At 33.1% G+C, this 16,044-nt stretch overlaps 1 protein-coding gene across 6 annotated transcripts in view; it reads left to right on the top strand.

The window, feature by feature from the left end:
• Window positions 1–16,044, top strand: part of LOC125059999 (inactive dipeptidyl peptidase 10) — a 348,882-nt gene that overhangs the window by 326,304 nt on the left and 6,534 nt on the right. For all 6 annotated transcript variants that reach the window (XM_047664738.1, XM_047664737.1, XM_047664739.1 and 3 more), the window contains 7 exons: window positions 7,871–7,965; window positions 12,638–12,765; window positions 13,070–13,233; window positions 14,151–14,368; window positions 14,535–14,637; window positions 14,794–14,915; window positions 15,696–15,949. In XM_047664738.1, coding sequence (XP_047520694.1) covers window positions 7,871–7,965; window positions 12,638–12,765; window positions 13,070–13,233; window positions 14,151–14,368; window positions 14,535–14,637; window positions 14,794–14,915; window positions 15,696–15,949 — 1,084 coding nt within the window. The remainder of the gene's footprint in view (window positions 1–7,870; window positions 7,966–12,637; window positions 12,766–13,069; window positions 13,234–14,150; window positions 14,369–14,534; window positions 14,638–14,793; window positions 14,916–15,695; window positions 15,950–16,044) is intronic.

The following is a 16,044-nucleotide window of genomic DNA, read 5'->3' as shown; positions in this document are numbered from 1 at the left end:
TTGAGAATGATTTACATTATTAGATATGTTTTTGTATTTATGATCGCCTAATTGTTAGCTTTTAGTAAATAATAAATAACACTGACTGACAGAAAGAAGACTAGAATATTACGCCTATAATAATAATCCTTATTCCATATTCTTGTTTTGTAATTTTCTAGAAAAACAATCTATAACCGGAATTACATCATCGCAGGCTTCAGTACCGCAGTCGTATCTGGCCTCACGCCAGCATCCGGTTTTAGGCCATTGATTCATTGACAGTAATCCCACTAATGTACACTTTGACTGTCAGGAAATCACAGGTTTTTATCTACTTTTGATAATTGAATAAATCGTATGTAAACGCCGACATTACAATATGAAATAGTTTTTAATTTTACAAAAGTTCCTAAATTGCCCTTTATTGCAATAGAACCGTGTGAGACATGTCTTTGCCCGGATGGGGGTTTTACCCGGGTCAAACGACCCGCGTAAAATTAATAGCCGGGTAGCCGGCCCGGTTATATACCGCCTAATTGCTTTAAGTAATCGTTCTCTTGAGTTTATAATATCGGATTATATATTACATTTAATAGATTTATTATTTATTAACAAAGTGTGTAACTTTGTTTCATTAAAAAAAACATAAATAAAAGATATAAGGGATGTAACTAGTAAGGAAAAACTAAAAAATCAATATGACCAGTAAAGTGCAAGAAGTGCATAACCAAATGATATATAAAAAAATATAGAACCATAATCTAAAGTAATACAAAATTAAAAAAAAAACCAAAATGCTAATCTCACGCGATGGTATACGAAAGAAAATTAAATACAAGAATTACATAAGTCACGATTGATCATGTTAACATACTATTGTTGCCTTAAGTATCATATAATAATGTTTGAATTACATATTTATTTCAAAATTTTCGATGGGGGTGATCTGTTATGTTCGTCACTTTGAATTGCTTCATTGTTTCGATCGGATTATGCCAGACGCATTTTTTATTTTTATTACTTTTTTTGCCAATTATATTCATTATTAGTTACGTCGTCAATATTATAATTTTAAAGTGAGTGATTGCGCGTTTTGTGAACTATTTTAAAGGCAAAGTATCAGTAGTATACTATCAGTCTAAACTCTCTAATTGTTCCCATATCCTTATGACTGAAAATCGTGTGCCTTACCTTGCTTTGTGCGCGTGTTAAAATATCAAAACGAGGTATGTTCTCGAGTTATGTTTCTCTTATTATTTGAATATAAAATCGTGTTTTAACGGTCACCGAACCGTTCTTAGTGGCACAAATAATAATACCTCAATGACAAATCATGTAAATGTTCAAATTATTTTATTAGTAGCAAAGTATTATTAAATTATAAAAAACTTTAGAGGTGTCAAGGGACACCCGGATGGAACGAAATTCCTTTCGATTAATTTATATGTTAATTGGTATCCTAACAGTATGATAGATTTTCTCGACACCAATCTTACGACGAAAAAAAAGCCAACATCACGAGGTGTTCCCAGGCGGTCACCCATCCAAGTACTGACCTCGCCCGACGTTGCTTAACTTTGGTGATCGGACGAGAACCGGTGTATTACAATAGCAATAAGCAAAAAAGTGTCGTGACAACTTTTCGTAAGAATTTTTTCCGTCTAGCCCCCTTTCACAACGCGCGATAAGGAACTTCGTTCCAATATCATGCAAGGTTCCACTATTCTTAAAAATGTTTTGTACAGTCAATATTTTATCATTAAGTTTAAAATAAAAAACAATGGTGGAAAGTCAGAAATCTAGCATTGATTCAAAACTCAAACAACCAATATATTACAAGTTCCTAGTAGTCTACAATAAAACTGATTTCAATATCCAACAAACCATATTTCTAAGAAACTCGGCAATTTGATTGCGAATGCAAAGTAGAATATTATATAGCTATCGGACGCAACCAAAGGAAACATTGATCAATACAACTTGAAGACTCCAAGTCTATTGCTGCAACTACGAGTACAAGCCGTAATTGGCTGATTTTATTTAGAGTTCATATTTTGAGTGCTACATCTTCGTTTATTATCAACCTTCAAACATTTTAATAAGTGAGGTTAGGGTTCCCATTATTTGGAAGAGTTTAAATAAACAGAAGGTGCAATAAAAGACTCGTTGGAATGTCTTCTTCTGTCAACAACAGCATTGAGTTGCCGACAACCCTGCACGTGGCTGAATATAGTATATGTTTGAGTTTCTACGCTGCGCGCTATATAACAGTACAGAGAAAACGTGTCACAGTATTATCTACGCTTTAACGTTTGTCATAAAGGCTTAAGCAAAAAAGGAAAATCATTTTTACAAATAATTTGTGTTTTTGTTTATTTATTATAATATACTAAAACAATGTGAATTTTTAAGTTTTTGAAGTAAAACTTCTTTACTTCAAATGCGCATGAGGGTAAATTTTTATGGAAACGTCCCGAAGATGTGCAGCGTTTTTGTCGAGCAAAAGAGAGAGAGCGATTGAGACCGGTGGAGAGGGAGTGATAAGGGCGGAAAATCTATTTTTAAAATTAAAATTTCGTAAAGAGAATTTACAATATACTTATAAGTTTTTTATATTTTATGCAAAATAATTTATTGAAATCTCAAATGACGAATTGTAAATTAAAATGCCACGTGTTTTTATTATCGAAGACATAAATTATAAAATACATTTATAGTTTGTATTAATTTTAATTAAATTCATTAAATTCTTAACATATCTTCCTTATTCCCTATATGAACAAGACTTAAAAATTAGTTTGCCAAAGAAGTTTCACAAACCGCTTTAAAAACACTCGTATATACGAGTGCTATGTAATATTTACGCCTGATCTAAGAAAATAAAAATACTATTTTTTTTAATTTGAATATTACATAAATACTGAAATACTTAAACGTAATGAAATTACGTAGCCGCGTAGTAGCATGCTGTTATACGGCCGTAGCGTAATCCACACGTATTATTTCGATTTCATTTCAAGATGATTTTAATCTTGGCTTTAAATCTGTGTAATCTCGTAAGCTGGGGAGGTTATGGGGCAGTCAGTGGGCCGACATTATTGCTAATGTTATCACTAAACGAACGATTGCTAAGATTGCTTGCTAATTTCTTGCTTTACATTATGTGGTCTGCTGCGGTCTGGTGTATCTAGCATAGACATATAACATTTATTAATAACAAAACACACACACACACACAGAAACAGACAAAATAACAAAAATTATAAAATATTAAAAAGAATGAAAGATAAAAAATAAATTTCTTTTAAAGATTGTTCTTTACGTACGGTACGTTGTGTGACTGAAACTTAAAGACAAAGTCAAAAGTGGGTAATACCAAGCATAACAAACATAACAGATGACGTATCACATTTAACAAAGATAAATTGGAAATGGGCCGGTCACATTGCCTGCGTTTGTTTGACAGATGGATCAAAAAGACCCTGAAAATGGAAGGAAGAAAAAAATGACGATGCCTACCAGAAACCTGGGAAGATGGAATACAAGGGATAGCGGGGATGAGAGATGGAAGAATTTGAAGGAGGCCTTCACTCCGTGGGAGGTCGTGCACTAATGTTAAACAAATGACGTGGACTTAATGTAATCCTGAGTACTCGATTAAAAGCTCATTTAATTTTTTATTATATAGCCTTAAGATATATCTCGTATGATCGACTCAAGTTTGAGTTGGAGTGTTGAGAGCACACGGAATCCATTTTTGCAACTTTTTAGACCTGAGTTGGACTTTTTTTTGTTAGAATCTATTAATCAAATTCGTACAACTCCATGTATACATGAATTAACGTTAATGGTTAGTTATAACCTTAAGTTTAATCCTAATCGAATAATTAGTAAGAATTTTCTATACTACATGTTTTATTTCAAAAGCTATTCGTTTTAGTCGCAACATAACGAATGTTTATCTAGATACTACTAAAGTATATGGAAGATTAAGATAAAACGGCCTGCTATTTGACCCCGTTTGATGAAATGAGATTGGGTAGATTTTTTCAAATAACGTAAAGTAAGTTGTTATTGACATAAAAACGATATTAATCTATCGCTTTATAATGTAACAAACTTTTACTATGTGTTATATAGATAACCTAGTAATGAAAGTACTTTACCGTTTAAATTTGTGTCCTGCCCAAGACAAACTAAAATTCAGTTTTAGATCATATAGCATAGTCTTCCGATATTTTTGTATTCAGTCATTGGAGAATCGCAGAAAATCAATTGATATATCGTTTGCATTCAATAATCGGATTGATTGCCCGAACCTCCTTTCTAAATTTAATTTTCGTGTACCCTCTCGATACCCCAGGCGCCCCATTGTTCCATTTGTCCCTCCTTTCCGTAGAACGCGTTTTGGTCAAAGCTCATCGATGTCCAGATTAAGCATTCTTATAAACGAGCTAGGTCTGGATATACATAGTTGCTCTCCTCACAGTATTAAATGGAATTTTGTTTAGTTGTAATTAGAATTTTTTCTTTGATAAGTAATTGTTTTGTTTTTTTTTTTGTAATGTTTGTTTTTTTAAAAATCTTTATATGTATGTCATGTTTGCCTATAAGTGCTTGTCACATTAAAAATTGTTTTTTGTGTTTGTTTTTACCAATGTCTCAGTGTGCCAAGCGTTGGCAAGCTTTTTCTCAATAAAAAAAATAAAAAAAAGAATTAATGTATAATTCATAGTGTAGTGAGTTAAGCTGGAAGGATGTTCAAATGTATGTTAAATAAAACTCTTTGTTGCTGGTTGAAGATGGGTATCACTGTTAATCGTTTAAAACTTGAGCTTATAACTAACATTAAATTAGGGGTAGGGGTAGGGTTGCGACGCTAGACTAACAAACAACTAACTTACCTTATTGAAGGGTTCTTAAATTCAAATGATACTTATGTCACCTATAAAGAATATAAGTGTAGTCAACCTATTGGACATTATCGGAAACGAGAATTTTATAGTACAATTTATGAGTGTATGAAAAACTAAAGGTTTTATTACTAAACTAACGTTTTACAATTTATTGGCTACAAGTATAAGATTATTAACAACTATTATAACTATGTTAGGTTACATAACCAGTGAAAGAAGTTTATTATAATCTTAAAAGATTCTTTGTCCGCTATTTCAAAGTCTCGCTTATAAGACGCAACTTATAAATCTGATGCAAACCCATTTATCATGAAAGCCAACTTTTTAGAAACCACTTTAAACCGTGTAGCCGTGGGTAATAAATCAATGTTGCCAGTGCACCATTGTAAACGTCGTTGAACCGTTAAATCAAAGCCGCCCTTGATGAATGGCAACATTAACAGACCGGTTCAATTGACAATCATTACAACGAGTCTTTGTCATGATTTATGTACCACTCATCAGCCATATTAACAAATGCAACAGCTACTACGATTGCAATTTCAGTGTATGATTATATGTTCATACTAATATTATAAAGAGGAAAGATTTGTTAATTGTTTATTTCACGATTAGAATCCTATATTATTCTTCATGAACATGGGCTACAGAATATTTTCAAAAGTTACAAATCCATTTGAAAACTTCGCTAATGTTACCTAAGAAATGAAAAATCGAGCCATAAAAATATTTGAATACATAACTATTGACAATAGAGAAAAGGAGTTTTATAGAAGGCATCAATATCCATAATAATAAAATAAATATATGATATTTAGATTATAGATTTTTTAATTTCAAAAGAACGAAAAGCGTTTATGTTTGCGGCTCACTGAATTCTTGAAATAGCTAAAATATAATACAACACCAATAAGAGAGGCCAGATAAAGACTTCTAAACTCGTTGATTTATCGTTTATAATACAAAAACCTTTATTTTCTATCTTTAGCTTAAAATAATATATCACTTTTAAGAAAATTTTTAACCACTTTTCTTGGAATTTGTTTTTTTTTTCTTTGTTTTGTTTTTCTTTTTTCTATATATAAATATACCATCGCTGTACTTTCTATTGCTTGATCCATCAAATTAAAGTTCCGTGAAATGTATAAATAGACCTACGATGTCTGTTTATCTTGTGATCTTCAAGCGAACACTTTTCTGATTAAACTTGGAAGCTACGCGATAGATGCTATTATAAAAATAAAATTTGTTGCTACGGCGTAGCTGAGCTACGATACGTCGACATAAAGCCGCTAATCTTCCAGCATTAGTGGTAAATAACAAATAATATGTTATCGAGTTAATATTCGAACCTACATAATATAAAATAAGAACCTACATAATCGAAACATAAAATGAACATTATTCATGTTTCGACATTTGAATGTTTCAACCTTGTAGTGTGGCAACATGCAATCTTTCTCCATTAGGCAATAGAAAAATTCGTTAAATCTCAATTAGCGTGCTGCCACTCCCGCTTCGTCGGTTATATACGACGTTTGAGGTGGGTTTAGGCTGCATATACATATAAGAAATATTAGTTTATTAGGTTTTATGCATAGAAGTGAGATGGGTAATCACATGTAAAAGGTACTTTAGTAAACTACAACAAAAGTTTATATTAATTTCATTTGTCAGAAGAAAATTTGCATTTGTGTTACACGATTCTTCTGACCTTTCAGGTTGTTTCGATATAATCTAAGTTATTTAAAGTGGTCTGGGGTTGAAGTTGAAATAATATTTACTTATTAATACTTCGTTGCATTCAGAAATATAATACAGTTGACATAATTAAATTAAAAGGAGGGCAACTGGTGGCCTTACGCTTTCGAGCGATCTCTTCCAGGCAACCAATGTAAGAAAACAATTATAATAATAAATTAGATAAGGCAAGCGCAAGAAGTGCAAAAATACATAGTAGGTACATATAGACAAAACGAAAGAAACAAAACAAAGCAATTAAAACATATGTTAACAATACAACAAACATATGTAGTAATAGTGAATAAGACAATTTTAAAAAAAAATGACACATGAAATAGAAAAAGTGCATGTGATATTTGTTTTCAGTTCTAAGATATAGAAATCTCCACCTTAACTATACATGTATACAAATAGTAAAAAAACACAAAAAGACCTGTCTCTTACTGTTCATTTCATGATATTCTTTAGGCGAGCAGGTCTGATTACTTTTGCTTTTGTGACAGAGGTACATCGAATTTTAATGAAAACGTCATTGCTGTCTGTGAATCTTACGACTGAAAATTACAGGCTGTTATTACATTCAGACTGGTATCGTAAAAAGACTGATCATAATATATTAAATAAAGGTATTAGAACATGTGAAACCAGCCTAATTCAAAGAGAGTGATTGATTGAACGGGATCACACGACGTTGATATACCAACAGTTTGCGAGCCTTCACAACCGACTTGACTGGGAAACGTTATTAAACTTTGGGAACATCTAATTGAAAACTTTTGCTTGTTTAAAGTAATTAAATATCTAATAGTTTGGTATCATTGGGCTGTAATTCTATCAGTAGACTTTTAAGATGATTGACGTTTGATTTCAGAAGATCTGTTTTAATTAAAAACGACTCTCAGTCCTGAGGTCGTAGGTTCGTTCACACCAATGGACTTTCTTTCTATGTGCGCATTTAACATTCGCCCGAACGGAGAAGTAATCGTGAGGAAACCGCCTTGCCTTAGATCCAAAAAGTCGACGGCGTGCGTCAGGCACAGGAGGGTGATCACCCACTTGCCTGTTAGATTAACAAATGATCATGAAACAGATACAGAAATCTGAGGCCCAGACCTAAAAAGGTCTGAGTGCCACTGATGTTTATATATACATATATCCTGTAAACTACATTTTACTGCGCAATGTTTCCGTTCTTATTTTAATTTAAATTTTGATATTTTTTGTTTCAGACACAGAATTAGTGTTCAGATCGCGATGGGGCGGCCTCACACTGTTCAACGTGAAAAACTTTACCACGAGACTTCTCATGAACAATTCTACATTCGTAAGTCAATGTTATTGTTATCGTATTTAAAGAAATGAAAAAGGGTCAGCAAAATATAGCTTTTGTTGCATTGTCCACTTCTTGACATAAACTACATAGCATATTAATTCGTAAGGACTACGTAATATACCTTATATTTAATATCTTATAAATATATAATAATAATAGCCTATTAGTTCATTTAGATACATTATGTTTCTGTGTCATCATTTTTAGGTACATGTGTTTGGCAAAGGCCTCCAAATCCTGCCATTCCTGTCTGCACTGTGCCACCTGCTGTTTCCTTTATTTGATCTATCCACCTTCTAAATAGTCTTCTTCTTTTTCGTTAATTGTACATTGTACAGTGTTTAGTACTTTTCTTGCTCCACTTTTCTGTTCCTCTTGCTATGTGCCCCGCCATCGACGTTTTCAACTTAAGTTCATTTATCTTTATTGTAACATATATGTATATTTTTTTATATTCCATATATTGCTTATTTTATCTCCTGTTACAACCACCCTGATTTCTTTTAAAAAGGTTGTGTCTAATAAAATCTATATCTATAATCTATATATCTAATATAATAATATAATATATATATCTAATAAAAGGTTGGATAAGTGCAAATAAGCAATATCTTAAAAGGCAACCTGCCGCCATTTTTCTCGATCTCAGTGTAATAAAGAGGCGGATATTATGCGATGATAGAGATCTCCAATATATCTTGCCAAGCATTTGTTGTCGACGGAAACGTTTTGTATTTACCCCGTGAACGCCTTTTAATAACTAAAGCTGCCTCACGCTTCTTTTTGTCATAATCAAATGTGTGATTGGGTTCTGTATATCGACATCAACAGCTTACTTATAAATGTAACAATATACTATGTAAATACATAATTGAGTAGGAATAAATAAAATAATAATAGCAAATAATGAACACAGCAAGGTTTCTAAAGATTGTTCGATTTATTGATTTAGGTTCTGGTGTTGAGTATATAAATTTTTTATTATCTATACATATATGACACGCACATTAGGTATAGTAATTTTTCCTGCTACAGGCTCTCGGCCTTTCGCCTCTAGATGTAAAGTAGATTTGGAACAAAATCTAGGACGTGGAAGTTGTCACAAACACCTTACGCTGGCTACTTATGGTAATGGCATTACAGTTTAATATTATTATGATTCAGTTAATGTCTAGTTAGACGACATTACAGTGCATTAGGCCAAATGGGGCGTCACGTGCGGGAAATCGTGATGTCCCTAATGACTGTACGCTTAGGGTGAATTTAGTGTTGCATTCAAAGCTGCAAGGTACTGTATTAATATTGAATCATTGCTTTAGAGAGTGGAGAGTGTTCAGACGAGTTGTTCGATATCTGCAGCTGAGTTTCATCATTGGACGTCAGCAAATACCACCCGTATCGCCTCGACGTCCGTCGTTCCACAAGTGAGCGTTTCTTAAAGCAGTTTTTGGAACCACTAAAACCACTATGTGGAATCAGCTGCCCACTGAAGTATTTCCGAACCAATTCGACTTAGGGTCTATGCTCCTTGGTACATTCACAATAACGACCGTCATCGGAACCTTAATGAAAAGGATGTTGACACACAATAATAAAGACGACTGCTAGAGCCCACGAACATAGGCTCCACCATCAAGTGAATGTCCAGACTATTCAACCCCTTGAGACCACGGGCCAAGTGAGAAGATTGAAAAGGAAGAAACCATTTGAATTAGTGACTTAGCATTAGTGCACGTTATTCTTAATTGCAAAACAGAGGTAAGTGAAAAAATAGAAAACAAGAACAGAGTATTCCCCTTATTAGAGACTGTAAGAGTTATTGGACACTTTATGTAAAACATTCAATTACTTATTAGTTTTAAGTTAAGCTAGATTGTAATGTTCCATGGTGTCTCAGTAAAGACACATGTATTTAAAAAAAAATCTTTAGAAAACAGAATTGGCGTTATATTATTAGAAAATGAATGAATCATTTACTTGGCATTGGTGAAATAGTTAACCGTAAGAGAGACGACCTCCGTTCACTCTTAAGATTGTTAATCTTATCTTTTAGAGATTATATTATACCAAACACTTAGCCAAGACAAGTTCTTTCAAAAAAAAACACAAAGATCGCAGAACTAGCGAAGGAAGAATAAAACAAAATTAAAGACAAAGAGTCAGAATTCGAATCACACAAAAATTTCAAAATTATTTAAAATTTCCAACAAACTAAAGCGTTTTGAAGCTTTGAATAGCAGTTAGATTAAAATTCACTCAAGAAAAATCGTTTTGGAAAGTTTTATTTCCACAGCTTTAGCGCCCGTTGAAATAAATTGTTCATTCTCCACCAAAAAGTAGAAAAATTAAAACAATCTGTTCGGCGCGGAAGTTTTTGCTACAGCGCGTCCAATAGGGCTGTCAATGACCAGATTTCGTATATAAGGTTAGGAAACAATGCTTACAGAGGCCAATTGGGATAGTTTATAAAATATAACTATAAATATACAAAAGATTGCTGTAATCGTTTAATTATTAAAATAATTAAACTTTAATAGATACCATAAAGGTAAGGATCCTAATAAATATAACTAAAATATAAATCTATCTAAAAATATTATAAAAACTCTGGTATCCTTTATAATGGCTTTGTTATTCCTCTTTAATATTAAATTTATTATAATGATCAATGCATCTTACAATTTATTAAATACATTTTTTTTGTATGTTTGAATGTGTACTACGTTTTTGGCTTTTGTGTATAATGTAATTTACTAGATTAGATATTGTATAATAAGTAGCTTATAAACAAATAAATAAATATGATGTACACAAAAACCATAACCGTACTTTATTTAAAATATTTTTTATATTTTTATTATATTAATTAAATAATATTCAATTAAAATGATAAATTGCACAGTGTGTATATTAATTTTATGAGCATACTTTATTTCCGAAACAGCGAGAGCCCTGTCTACAGCTGACAGAATATTGGCTATTTATCTGGATGTAGACGGCTCTAGCCTTATTGTTGGACGCATTCAAATAAAACCTTGTTAAATCGGATCCGATAAAAAATAAAACAAATTTTGGATTAAAAACGTACTAGTTTCACTGAAAATTTCGCTTTGAATTTTTTTATTGTATCTAATCGATTAATCCCGTCATTTCTATACTTAATATTATAAAGAGGAAAGGTTTGATTTTTTGTTTGTTTGAAATGAATAGGCTCCGAAACTACTGGACCGATTTCAAAAATTCTTTCACCGTTGGCAAGCTACACTATTCCCAAGTGACATAGGCTATGTTTCATTTTAAAAAATAGGGATGCTTACTAATACTTGAATAATCTAACCCAAGATGTAAAAAAATAAACAAAAAACTTCCTTCAATCGTGTGCGCTGCGAAAACTATTAATGATAGAACAAAATGATGTAATCTGATCTATAAAAAATGTCGCGACAGCATGTCTCTATCTTTTATAGTTACGTATATATATAGTTACGTATATAATAAGCGTCCTTTTATTATTTTTTTTTATTAAAATACCACCGCTAGAAAAGGCTCTTTATTCGTACCTAGGTAGGATCAATCCTTATCAAAATAAATACCAACGTTTCACATAAGCTACAATGTAATGGCATAACCACCAAAAAAGCATGGTGGATTGGTGTTCTCCTGCCTTTTCTCTTGAATAGTTTACTACTATGTAATATAACAAAAATCTTAGCCACAGCAACGCTTGGCCGAGTCTACTAGTTTTCTATATTTAAGAGAAATTATAGGTACATATTTTTGCTAATTCAGAACATTTTAATCAATTTTAAAATTTAAGAAAAGTGCCAGTTCAACTTGGTTCGTATTCATAAAAATTCATAATCAAGAACATATAATTTGTGAAAATAATGTAAATTTTTCTGTCTCGTTACTGTATCACAGTGAGTAAAGAATTTGTATGCAAAGTGTGCACTCAATAAAACTGATTTCCACATTTTGCTCCTCCATTTATTTCGGTCACATACACGACGTCTCTAGGGCTGCCATTTCAAAATGGTTTTTGCTAAAAACTTTTTTAAAATATTTTTCTTCATCGCAATTCATGTGACGTGAGATTAGCTTTTTATGTTTTAGTTTATTTTATTATTATTTTTTTCCTATTATTAAGAAGAAAGTTCAATAATTTTTTTAATAAGATTTGGTTATGCACTTCTTGCACTTTACCCGTCACATTTCTTTATTAGTTTTTGCCTGTAAAAGACCGCTTGTTAGCGATAAGGCCGCCCGTTGCATCCCTTATCATTTTTATGTATGTTATTTGTTTTTGTATAAATGTAACAAAGCGTTAATAAATTAAAATGAAATTATTAAATTTAACTAGCTTTTTTTAAATTTATTTGTATCATGCAAAAAAGTACTAAACTGGTGCCCAAGATACAGCAAAAGAAAAAAAACTTAGGGGATAGACCAAATTAAAAAAAAAACAGCAGGTGGTACATGGCAGGGATTTGGAGGAGAGTTTTGCCAAAAAAAACACTTTGTCACACAAATACACTAAAAGAAAATTGAAATAAAAACGTGTTTAAATGTAAAAGTATCTGAATTATAAGGCTATTATTATTATTAAGCGTTGTTACGGTTGACAGGTTTTAATATTATTGAATTTCTTTGTTGTTGCATGTAGAGAGAATTGAATGCCGTAGACTTCAAAGTGTCAGCGGACCTAAAGTTTGTGCTGCTCATATCTGATGTACGACCGGGATGGAGGCATGCCAGGCTCGCGAGATATCACGTCTACGATGTTATAACAAGGTTATTTTCTATGATATAATACGTAGGCTTTAGTTTATTCCCAGTTCTTCTATTCCGTTCAAATCCCTTGATTTGAGAACTGGCAGTAAATGTAAAATTAGAAGCATTTAATGTATATTTCTTTTTTGACGTTCGTTTGTGTTACCTATATGAATAACTGATTTTTGACTTTTGGCTTTTTTATGTTTTTATAATTTGTCAGGAATGTTTTTCACTAGGATAGAAATCCTGAAGAAATGGCCAAATATTAAAAAATCAGCAAAAGAAACATTGTTATTTTAGTATTTTAATTTGTATTCCGTAGGAACCGAATTCCCGTATCACCAATAGAGGATGATCGGTCCGCACCACTGCTACAACACGCAGAATGGGCCCCTGTTGGGTCAGGGCTGGTCTTCGTTCATGATAATGACATTTATTACAAGCCCAAAGTGCTAAAGGCATTAGTTTGTCGAATCACTAGCAATGGTACGTAACTAATACAGATAATATTGTGTTTTATTTATTGCAATAAAAATACACAGAATATCATTTGTTTCAGTTTAGTTTTTGTAATTTGTGGGCTTTGCAGCAAGTGTTACGGCTTGACTGAATAGTTTAACCTTATATTATTATATAAAAAGTGTAAATACCCTCATTGATGGCCGAAAAGAAAAGTAATATTGGTTTCGCATCGTTTATTTTTTGCCAATACCGTAATGTACCTTGAACAAAAACATGTTAAGAATACATTTAGGCGATTACAAACATTCCGCCCTCGTCCCAATCCTTTCGATAAGAGCCTTTATTCAAATAGGAAAACCTTTTTAGTTTCTTATGACCTTGTACGTGCACTGCACGATATCCCGAGAAAGCGAAAGTTATTGCTTCAGCGAAGCTATTCTTTTCAAATATATTGGATTTCAAATCAAAGGGCGTTCGCAGATCGTTTTCGTGTTATGGAGAAAATTAACGTGTTACAATATCACGTCGTTTCAACTCTGTTAAATATATTTATTGTTATTTAACAATCTTGTGTTTCAATAAGACAAATTATGCTCCCACTCCAATGCTGGCCCATAACTATTTTTGTACTGATGTTTTCCCCTTAAAAAGTTTAAAGAAATGTGTTGCTAAGAAGCTACAAGCGATGTTTGATGTCCCTTAACCACTGACAGAGTATTAATGACAGACGCTCTCGTGGATCTCTATCGCGGATAGTTTTTTTAAAGGTTTTGTTATTACACATAGTTTTAAAGTTGTTATATATTTGTGGGTATTATTACATTATTAAACTTTAAATAGCAAATCCTGTGGGGGTTTTTGTTTTAATAAATAACTAAAATAGCAGTAATCTTACACTAAGTAGTCATGAAAGCGATATCTGATCTATTCCCATTTTTCAGGTGTCCCAGGTGTACTGTTCAATGGCGTACCTGACTATCTATATGAGACTGAAGTGCTCCGTCTCGATCGAGCTCTTTGGTTCAGTCCAGATGGTCAGACCCTGATGTACGTCAGTTATAATGACACTCTGGTGCCAGAGTATATGTACCCATGGTACGGCCTGGATCAGCCCGAGCCACCGCCATACCCCACTATAAGGACGCTTAGGTACCCGCAGGTGAGCGTTAAACAACGTTAAACCTTTGAAATATTTTTTTGTAATAGAAATAGAGAATGCTTACAATAGAAATAGAGAATGCTTGTACCGTACAATTCTTAGTCCGTTTCCCTGTTTGAGAATCAATCTTTTATATCTCGAGTTTTCTACGTGACGTGATTTCCAGGTCACCACCAACAATCCAGTAGCGACTATATACGTCGTTAGTCTGAAGACGCCCAAGTTTCTGTTTCCTCACGCCATACAATTTTCTCCGCAAGTCGACAAAAGTACGTATACTTTATATTCATTTATTAAATTTAAAAACTTTATTTTTTCACAAACAGTAATTTAGATTTGATTTTGGTAAATTATTTCTTAACTTTGACAAACCTTAGTTTTGTAAAATCGAGAAGGTTGGTTCCAATATCAGTATATTATTGTAGATTGGTATATAAGATGGAGCAGCTGGGTATCAGAGCGGCAGATCGGCGTAGTGCTGCTTAACCGGCCGCAGAACGTCTCCATCATCACGATTTGCAGTGCCGTGCACTACAATTGTCAGGATGTAAGTGACCTCCACTCTCATCACTACATAGTATAAAACAAAGTCGCTTTCTCTGTCCCTATGTCCCTTTGTATGCTTAAATCTTTGAAACTACGCAACGGATTTTGATGCAGTTTTTTTTAATAGATAGAATGATTCAAGAGGAAGGTTTATATGTATAATAACATCCATTAAATAGTGGAGAAGTACTGTTATTTTTGAGGTTTCTAATGTGATGTCGTAAATAATTACATTTTTTCCGCTTACATTGCAAACGCAGGCTGAACCCTGCGAGTTTTATCAAAATAATGTACTAAGTATTGTACACATTGAAAAGGTCTACAGAAAAGTCCGTGATGGTATATGTCTATCTCTTATGGATAACTCACAATAACTTTTTTTTGTCATTTACTTTTTACGACAAATAATGGCTAATTTTCGAAGCGATTTTAACCAATACAGCATAAATCCTTATCTAATTAAATACCTTAAATAAATTGTTGATTTAATATAGATTTATATGGCCCTTTACAACATATGATTTAAATGAATATTTTCAATGATATTACAAATTTAATAATTGCGGGACGCAGCGCGTCGGAGGCCGCGGTTCTCCCTATACTCTATAGCACTTTGAATTTAGTATCAGCATTGCATCCGTGCGAAGCCGGGGCGGGTCGCTAGTTATCTATAAAATACACTTTAGTACTCCATAATTCAAGTTTTGGCAAAAAACAATTGGTAAAGATTTCCCTCACTGCTTTATTGGCATTCCTCATACCTAGTAAACAACTTTTTCAGATATATCGTGACGAAACAGACGGGACCCGTTGGTCGGGACTGGGCGCGGATCCAGAGGATGAGGAGTGCGGGTGGTGCGGCGGGGGAGCTTTAGTCGGAGGTCCAGGGGGTGTGTTCACAGCCATGCCCATCACTGATCATGGGGGCGTATGGAAACATGCTGTGTTGTTGGGGAAGGACTCCAGAAATACTTTGACGCAGGGCAGCTTTGAAATTACGCAACTAGTGGGATGGGACGAACAACGGAGATATTTGTGAGCATATTTAGAGTAATAAGCCGCAAAAAGTAGCCTATCGCAAACCGTATTAGACATCTCATAGTCAAACTCCACTTAGAAACAAAAATCTA

This window comes from Pieris napi, chromosome 20 (genome assembly GCF_905475465.1).
Source record: "Pieris napi chromosome 20, ilPieNapi1.2, whole genome shotgun sequence".
NCBI classification, from domain to species: Eukaryota; Metazoa; Arthropoda; class Insecta; order Lepidoptera; family Pieridae; genus Pieris; species Pieris napi.
The sequence above is the reverse complement of the archived record's forward strand: the minus strand, read 5'-3'. Positions and strand labels throughout refer to the sequence as shown.